Source organism: Sander vitreus, chromosome 14 (genome assembly GCF_031162955.1).
Source record: "Sander vitreus isolate 19-12246 chromosome 14, sanVit1, whole genome shotgun sequence".
Taxonomy (NCBI): domain Eukaryota; kingdom Metazoa; phylum Chordata; class Actinopteri; order Perciformes; family Percidae; genus Sander; species Sander vitreus.
Window position 1 is genome coordinate 21864839 of NC_135868.1, and position 9010 is coordinate 21873848.

The following is a 9010-nucleotide window of genomic DNA, read 5'->3' on the forward strand; positions in this document are numbered from 1 at the left end:
TGGTTGTTAAAACTGATTAAGACCAGAATTCTATAGTTGTCAACTACAGTTGTGGAAATAACCGTGGAGGAAGTGACACAAACGTATGATGTCTTATGACTCTTACTCACATTTGGCTCACTTTCATTGTGTGTGTGTGTGTGTGTGCGTGTGTTTGTGTTCTCATTTATGAATCAGAAGCCTTGAAAACCACACAAAATATTCTTTGGAAAAGCTTACATCATACACCGTGCTGAGTTACTGTATGAACCTGAATTATAATCAGTACATTTGACCCATGGTTAAATTAGGTTTTCCATTTCTGCTTTCATTTTAGTTCACCAACGTTTTTGAGGTGTAAGCACCACTCTCAAGTATACATGTTGTTGTTCCATTGCTTAAACATTTCACAGTTTCTGCTTTCAGCACAAATGTTTCAAAGTAGATGATGTGTTAGTGCTTCTTGACCTTGGAATTCGACAAGTTGCTATTCCCTAATATTCAGAACTGTTTCAGACCCCCCATCCCCCCTTCCTTCACCCTTATACAGCTTTGTAGAAACTTGATAAGGATGCTGCCCTCCCAAAAGTCTTGTGCGTTTCTCTTAGACCCTCTTGATGAACTGAACCTTCTTTGCGCAAAGAATAAATACTTTCCACTACGAATTTCCACCACATGACGTAAACAGGTTTTAATACAACTTTAGAGTTCAGCATCCAACATTTGTGCCTGTGCCCTTCATGTGTTTGTGCTGGCACTCCTATACAGGTACTATACAGACTTTTCTGTACCATGACATTCTACTAGAACAATAGATGTAATGGATGCCGTGTAGTCATATCTTCGTACAACTATCATGCCAAGTTGTGGTGAATCAGGGGGCAGGGCTTCATTTCCTTCTTTCTGTTTCATTTACTTGTAATCCAGAATGGTAAGTGGCTACTTTTAGGTGCTTTTCTTTTCCTATACTTGGTATCATTACGATTACATTTCGACAAAACATTTATTTGTGTTATCAGAGAAATGTGTAATTGTTGTAATGTGTTCTCTTTTTCCGGATGGCATCAGGCTGCTGCACAGCAAAGGTATGTCTGATGATTTACCTAATCACAACTTGTTACTGGCACTCTGCCTTTTAATTCCCTAAAAACAATTCGGTCACACGTTATAATAATGGTACATCATTGATCATGAATTCATGCATGATTCCATGCATGAAAAAGCATGAACCAATCAATCAATAATTGTTGACTAAACATTACTTCTTCATGACTTCATCATGTTTGTGAAAAAAAAAAAAAGTGCTGACCTGGTCCATCTTTAACCTTGATAAATAAGATATGATTAATGTTATCAAAATGTAATGTATTAAGAATTAAAGGAGTGGGCTGGCAAAATGATACCGAGGTCACTACATTTCATGGGAATTTGACTTTTTACTAACTTCTAAGTGTCTGAACACCAGAAATGTCTTTTTGACAATGTTTATCATTTGTGGGGTCACAAAGATGATTGCTGCATATTCCACCATTAATCTTATCTTATTTATCAATGTTAAACATGGACCAGGTCAGCACTTTATTTGAATGGCCACAAACATGAAGTAATGAAGAAGTAATGTTTAGTTAATCATGATTACAACACTACAATTCAGTTTCTTCGGCCTGTCACTTTAACTACAGATTTACCTATGAAGAAGACATGAACAGCATCAATAAATCAGAAATCATGATGATTGAAAAACCTTAATTACCTTATTGATGCAGTAATTAATGTAATGTTCCTGCATTAAGTCATGCGTGAGATAGTATTAATCCTTGTACATGCTTTTCCATACATGAAGTCATGTATTAATTCATGATAATGCATGTACCATTATTGTAAAGTGTTACCAACAATTAATGTTTATCATTTTAGAGAAGAACGTCTGAAACAGGGAGAAGCTTTCAGAAGCAATGCTTTCACGCTTATCAAGGAAATGTGGAACCTGAGTAACACCCCTTCAAAATATACTGCAGTGTTAATGGATGAGGTATGTCTGATGAGAACTGTTATAAACTTTTAAAATGTTCTGTTTCTGGACACAATGCATGGCCCTGGCATAGTGTGTTTTGGTTTCTCAAAATAAAAACTAATAACTGTTTGAATGTGTTTTGACTTTACAGTTTCTTCATAGCGTCTTCTTTTTGGGAAAGATCAACAAGCCACCATTTTCCCCAGAAGATATTGTGAGTGATGATAAGAAGCTTAATGATTTGAAGGACCGCTACCCTCTGCCTTTTGAACTCTATTCCTCTCAACTACCCAGGCGGAGTCCATTTTCATGTGTGCTGGACATGGTAAGTCTGTAGTTTGGCAAACAATAGCACAATTCTTCTTTTTCAGTTGTATAGAATTGATACTTCACCTAAACGTCCTCAAATACTACAGTTTGTGATAAACGTGCATTCACAAACACAAAGCATGACTCAGTAAATGATTTGATGCGTCTGTGGAAATAACAGCAGCTTGATAATATTTTTGGTTGCTCGCAGATTGTCTACCTGACTAGAGAGACTCTTCAAGGGGAAAGACAAGAAGAAGAGATTGAAACAGAAATAATAAAGTGGCTGCAAGAGCTCATCCGTCCACTGAAAGATGGTAAAAAAACAAAAAAGCCCCTGGTCTCCTCCACCATCTGTGTCTCTCACAGCACCAACACCCCGAATACAGTCAGGTACTACGGAGTCTCCATGTCCACTTCTGGCCCTAATCCTGGGAAAATCCTGGTTGCTGCATCCTGTTTAAGCAGCTGGGACAGTTATGTAGCTGGTGCAGTGATGACCTACTATCCAGAGCGGAGCAAACAGTACGTCAAGAAGAAATATTTTGATGGAACCATCAAACTTCCAAAGCATGTCAGGTGCCAGGCGTTTAACCTCTCTGAAAAAAAAGAAAAGCTTCCTTGTATATCATGTGGGAATTTGTTTGGGTTGACACCAACGTCAGATGATGAATGGTCCTATGGTAACTGTGCAGAAGCTGAAAGTGTGAGCAACTTGCTTATAAATGTGGTAGAAATTAGAGAGCAAGCAGCCCTATCATCTGAGACAACGTCTGAGACAAAGTACAATGAGGACAGGAAGAAGGCTGAAGACAGTGTCAGGAAAGAGCTTAAAGGTTTTGTGGGCACGATGGGATTAAGTAGATGGTGTGGTGAATTCTACACTCCACAACCTGCCAATATTAGGTTTTCAAAATCTGGGAAATTTTGATTTTTCCCGCGGTGTGCTACATTCAAATATATGCGACACACCTTACAAAAAGCGTGGAGGTTGTCGATATGACTAGGTAAGAAGCATGTAAATTGTTGCGCCCAACACTGTTGAAATTTACAGCTATATTTCGATTTATTTGCTGGAACACCACATTCACCTGCCATTTTTATCGGCTCGCTTTCGGGTCTGCTTTCCGCGAAGCTTGCGCAGAGATCAACTGCGCAACAGGTTGCCAGGTTGAGGTGACAAACGGGTTGAAAATTGTATATGGTGTGTGGATTGTGTGAATAGGATGCGTTTGTTTGTCACATGAATAGGATATACAGTATGATGTATTGATCATGTTATTCACAATAAAATTACAGTGATGTGAAGTCACATTCATCATTTTTTTTGATTTTTTTTCTCCTGCAACCTTTGCCAGTATATAGAGATGGGATAATTCAATTAAAGGTCCCATGCCATGAACATTTCACTTCCTTCCTTCCTGCTATGCCTTTGAGAAAATGAAAGCTCAGATGGGCCCATCTGGAATCTTGCTCCTTATGAGGATCATTCTCGTAACACAAAATTAGGAATATCCTGTCGCAAAACGATGCTGAAAAACTAGTCCGTGCATTCGTTACTTCCAGGCTGGACTACTGTAATTCCTTACTATCAGGTTGCTCAAATAAGTCCCTTAGGACTCTCCAGCTGATCCAGAATGCTGCAGCGCGTGTTCTGACAAGAACTAAGAAAAGAGACCATATTTCTCCTGTATCAGCTTCTCTGCATTGGCTTCCTGTAAAATCCAGGATTGAATTTAAAATCCTTCTCCTGACCTACAAAGCTCTACATGGTCAAGCACCATCATATCTAGAAGAGCTCTTAGTAACTTATTGTCCCACTAGAACACTCCCAGAACTCTGAGCTACTAGTGGTTCCTAGAGTCTCTAAAAGTAGGATGGGAGCCAGAGCCTTCAGCTACCAGGCTCCACTCCTGTGGAACCAGCTCCCAATCTGGGTTCGGGGGACAGACACTGCACCACATTTAAGACTAAACTGAAGACCCTCTTTGATAAAACTTATAATTAGGGAGTGAGGAGCTGCAGCGTATGCCTAGACTGGCGGGGCAGGGCGTATTGCTGCAGACACAGCATCCCTGCTTCTCTCTGCTTCTCTTCATAGTCATCAGATTTACCTATCATTTAGTCAATAATATAGTGAGAGTAGAGGGAGGCAGGAAGTACAGCCCAATCCGGCAGGGGAGAGTTCAAGCCCGACCAGGCACCTCTCTTTAGCCTGCCTCTCTTAGTTATGCTATTATAATTCTAGACTGCTAGGAAAGTTCCTTCCTTCCTATGACACAATGAGCTGCTCTCCCATCTCTCTTTTCATTTGTTCCTTTTATGTGCATCCTTCTCCCAGAAATGCTTGTTACTAACCTAGCTCTGGGGAGTTTATATTTAGTCCTTATGTTTCTTCTTCGCCCAGAATATCGCCTTGGATTAGGGTGACGCCAAGATCTGGGTCTTGGGTGCAGCTGTCGCTGTGGACCTGCTACACCCTGCTACGCTCTGAGATTCCCTGCAATGTCCGGCTGCGTCCTGCAGCGTCCTGCCGCGTCCACTGCGTCCACCCATGCTCTGCTGTGCCACGCTACATCCTGTAACGCCCTGCTGTGCCCTGCTATGACATGAACTACTACGACTACCATTGTAGTCACTGTTCCATTATCTTTATTATGACTATTATTGCCACTGTTCATCACACCCCCAACCGGCACCGTCAGACACCGCCTACCAAGAGTCTGGGTCTGCCGAGGTTTCTTCCTAAAAGGGAGTTTTTCCTCGCCACTGTCGCAATAGCTACTGCTAATGCTTGCTCTTGAGGGAAGTACTGTAATTGTTGGGGCTTTGTAAATTATAGTGTGGTCTAGACCTAGTCTATCTGTAAAGTGTCTCGAGAAAACTCTTGTTATGATTTGATACTATAAATAAAATTGAATTGAATTGAATATTAATATAATAATAAAGTATAGTATAGTATGAAATAAATAGTATATATAGCAAGTATATGAATAAATCAGTCCAACAGAGAGTTAGTGGGAGATGGAGAGTGATGAGAGTCCTGACTGTAGCAGATATAAAAATTGAATATGAGGTGTGAGCTGGAGCGAAGTATCTTCATTAGCACAATGTGACCAAATATGTCCAGAGACAGCAAAATGACTTTTCATGCACATGAAATATAGTCATAATAAACTTCACACTTCTCCTTTATAACATAACCTTAAAATTAAACATGACCCGAAGATTAACACTGAAACTCAGTTTGACAGGTGATTTCATATTGTCTTTTTCCTCCTGAAGGGCTGTCTCAGTGGCAGAGAAGCACCGCTAGATGGCAGCACAACCATGTTCTTTTAAAATCTGCTTTGAGCTCATTATAAAATCATCATTTCACTATCTATATATTATAGATTAGATTGTATTTTAAATGTTTAATATAACAGTAGAATACAGAGACTTGAAGCCAATAGCAGAATAATCAAATTTTTCTCTGGTACAGATTTTATTGTAATTTGGAAATGGAGTAAGCTGTGACTACATTGTCCTGGCTGTTTTGTTGTGATCCTCCAGCTTCTTCTATCACCTTCACCTCTAAAATGCCAGACTGCAGCTTTCAGACCAAACAATGACAGGAAGCATGCTATGGTCCGCATAGTCATTTCCCATCTTTTAAAGGAAAGACAGGGATCAAAGTGCAACGGGAAGAACAAATAATTCACATTTACCTGTCATCAGGTATTATTAGGCCTATTCAGTGCTAGGATAATTACACTCCAATGAATTCATTCACCCAAAGCACTGCTGCAGTGCAAACAAAATGAAAAACTGTTACAGATGTATACAGATTGTTTTGATTGTAATCAGGGAAATCCAACTCTGGACACAGTCGTATTGTATTACCTTGCCTTATACCCACCACTTCATTAAAGCGAAATATCATCAAACTAATTTAATATTACTTATTATTACTTGTGTGTTCTTTTTTGCCATTTCTGAATCAGAAGTCTTGAGAACCAAACAAAATGTCATTCTTCAGGAAATGTTTGATGAGTGATGGGAAATTTGGGTTTTATTTCCAACTGCTACGTCACAGATGCTTTGTCTGGCTTTTCCTGTGGCCCTCTCTCCAATAACATGTTTGTTTTCAAATCTATATTTGTGTAGCCAACTGCTACCGGTGAGGGAAATCCTGTCTGACCTCTCAGTCGGTTCTGATGAAAACACTGGCACTTGGTGACGTCCAGGAGACGGAATGTAAATTTTTCTTTAAACCTTACGTAATTCACTGCTCTAATCTTTGTTTGAACAGGCAATCCTTGGTGCTAACCTGGAACCGAATGCCTTGGTAGGACTCTCAAATGTTCTTCACTATGAGAGCGCCCACATTGAGTATGCACACAGATGATGAATGCTGCATCACACTTGCGTGCACACACATATAAACACACACAGATGGTTGCAGTTAGACTGTAATATTTTCACTGAAGTTGCCCTTGTTGTTTCATGTCAGGAAAATCTGAGTCATGTTTGTTTGACAGATCATCTCTGATCTAATGTACGTTTTGTTGAACCACCCTACAATGCATTAAAGCATGTTTTTAAGTAAAACAGATGCTCAGATAGTTAACACACATCGTCATCACTCCACTATAAGAGGTTGCACTTGCAGTATGATTAACTGTCCAGTACCCACTCATTCTCAAACAAACAAACAAACAATTTTCTCTTGAGTTCGGTTATTCATTTACCCAGCACAACATCTGTGGTTGCTATTTTAGCATGCCTACACGTGCACACCCTTTCAATGTACCATCACAACACACAGTAGCCTAACTGATCCGTGGAAGTTTTGGTGTTTGGCTGGAAAGGCTCACTTGAAGATATGCACATGCTAACAAGATAAGCAGCGCCAAAGTACCTTTATTAGCGGCCATATTTGCAACTTTTACTGTAGCACAAAGAATGACAGGTCTTTATTACATCGGGACCACAAGTGTAAGGAAACAGGAACATTTACCCAGCTGCTCTTTTTTCTATTAGCTGGTTGGTTTTCTCTGGTTTATCTGTGAGCGAGCAGCTAGACATGTCAACGTCAAAGAATGTGCCTTGTGGCCCACCTTATTCTGCCTCTGATTGGCTTACCCAAGTATTCTTACCCTAACCCTAACCAATCCCCACTCCTCAAGCCTAAACCTAACTACGTCGATCATTCTAGCAGATCCGAATTAGGATTTACCATATCCACGACCTTCCACTTCCGGAATTGCCCCGTTGCTGCCGGAAATTCCTTTCCAGCTGGATGTTCGTCACCTTCTGCTTTCTTTGTGTTGGAATTTTAATTAATTAATTTCTGAGGACTATGGTTAACTGCTCCTCAGATCTCTGCAGGGTAAATCCAGACAGCTAGCTAGACTATCTGTCCGATCTGAGTTTTCTGTTTCACGACTAAAACAACTTTTGAACGTACACATGTTCCACCAAATCAAGTTCCTTCCCGAGGCTATTTTGCAGCAGAACCGGGGCTCCGTGCGACGCTTGACACCGCCCAAGATGATTTTGATTGTTTTAAAGACATGCTAATAAACCAGAGCATGTTTCTCTCCCATCACGGAATGCTTTGTGGACTAGCCAGACCCTCTTCCACAGCACTGTGCAGGAAGGTCTGGCAATGCGAGATTACATTGAATGTCATAGGTAAAGAAAACACATAACTGAGCTTTTGTTAGGAAATTCTGTAATGTTATACTGGGAATGTACATAGGCATGACCAATAAAGAAGATCCAGATCATGGCGAAAAAAGTTGCAAACAGTAGCTACAGCTAGCAAAGCCAATATTGTTTTGCTGCACGCTTCCCAACCACACAAAGAACAACACTTCAGATATTGAGGAGAGGGGTATCAATCTTCTCATCTAACTCTTGGCATGAAAGCATATAAGTGCATTTCCCAAAATGTTAAACTATTTCTTTAATTTATTCATCTTATAAGAGTCATGCATATATTACAAACCGTAAGCACTGTGGTCTTGTTTCTGAGATGTTTTTAAAATCAAATAAAGCCTAACTTTAAAAGGATTTGTGTAGATCTGCTGAAAAAGGAAGCCATCGCATCAGATCCTGTCCGCTCAGAAATGTACTGTATGTGGGAGGGTGCAGACTCAATAGTCTGCTACTTTTTACTTTTACTTTTGTAGCTCTAATGCTAAGCTCTTCCTGGTATGTACCAATCCCTCTGACCACCCAATCACCAGTACGTTTGTTTGAGTGTTAACAGTGTAGAGGACAACCTGAGGACTGTGTTTTGTGTGTGTGACAAAAATAGCAGCAAAGTAAGTTATTTTGTTGTTAGAACACGCTGAAAGAGGCCAGTGCTCAGTACACATATCCAGCGTGGTTAACAATAGCTTTTGTGAATGAATAGTTGTGTATGTGTCTCATGTTGTTGCGTCTGTCTGCAACCACTGAGCCAGACTGCCAGGCAGTCCAAGGCTAGGCCGCAGCACAGCAGGGGGTTTGAGGGATTTGGATGAGGCCGCTGCCTTTCTACCATCACTTCCCATCATGCCGTTAAGTATGGCCACTTTTGAATGTGTGACTCAGCAATCCTTTGGTGGACGTTTTCATATCGCTGCTCTGTAACAAAGAAGAAAGTAACACAATGTTCCCATGGTGTGTGTGTGTGTGTGTGTGTGTGTGTGTGTGTGTGTGTGTGTGTGTGTGTGT

General features: G+C 40.4%; 1 protein-coding gene across 1 annotated transcript; it reads left to right on the forward strand.

The window, feature by feature from the left end:
• The first annotated feature begins 827 nt into the window (after positions 1–827).
• On the forward strand, positions 828–3623 carry LOC144528517 (uncharacterized). Its single transcript, XM_078267152.1, has 5 exons — positions 828–910; positions 1048–1064; positions 1897–2011; positions 2145–2318; positions 2514–3623. The coding sequence occupies exons 1-5, from the start codon at positions 908–910 to the stop codon at positions 3231–3233; spliced, it is 1029 nt and encodes a 342-aa protein (XP_078123278.1). The 5' UTR covers positions 828–907; the 3' UTR covers positions 3234–3623.
• The last annotated feature ends 5387 nt before the right edge of the window (positions 3624–9010 follow it).

What these genes read in the sequence shown, in the direction of transcription:
- LOC144528517 (XM_078267152.1), top strand. An exon ending in CTGCAGTGTTAATGGATGAG is followed by an intron (nt 2,012 to 2,144) that starts GTATGTCTGATG and finishes TTGACTTTACAG; the next exon opens with TTTCTTCATAGCGTCTTCTT. An exon ending in TTTCATGTGTGCTGGACATG is followed by an intron (nt 2,319 to 2,513) that starts GTAAGTCTGTAG and finishes GGTTGCTCGCAG; the next exon opens with ATTGTCTACCTGACTAGAGA.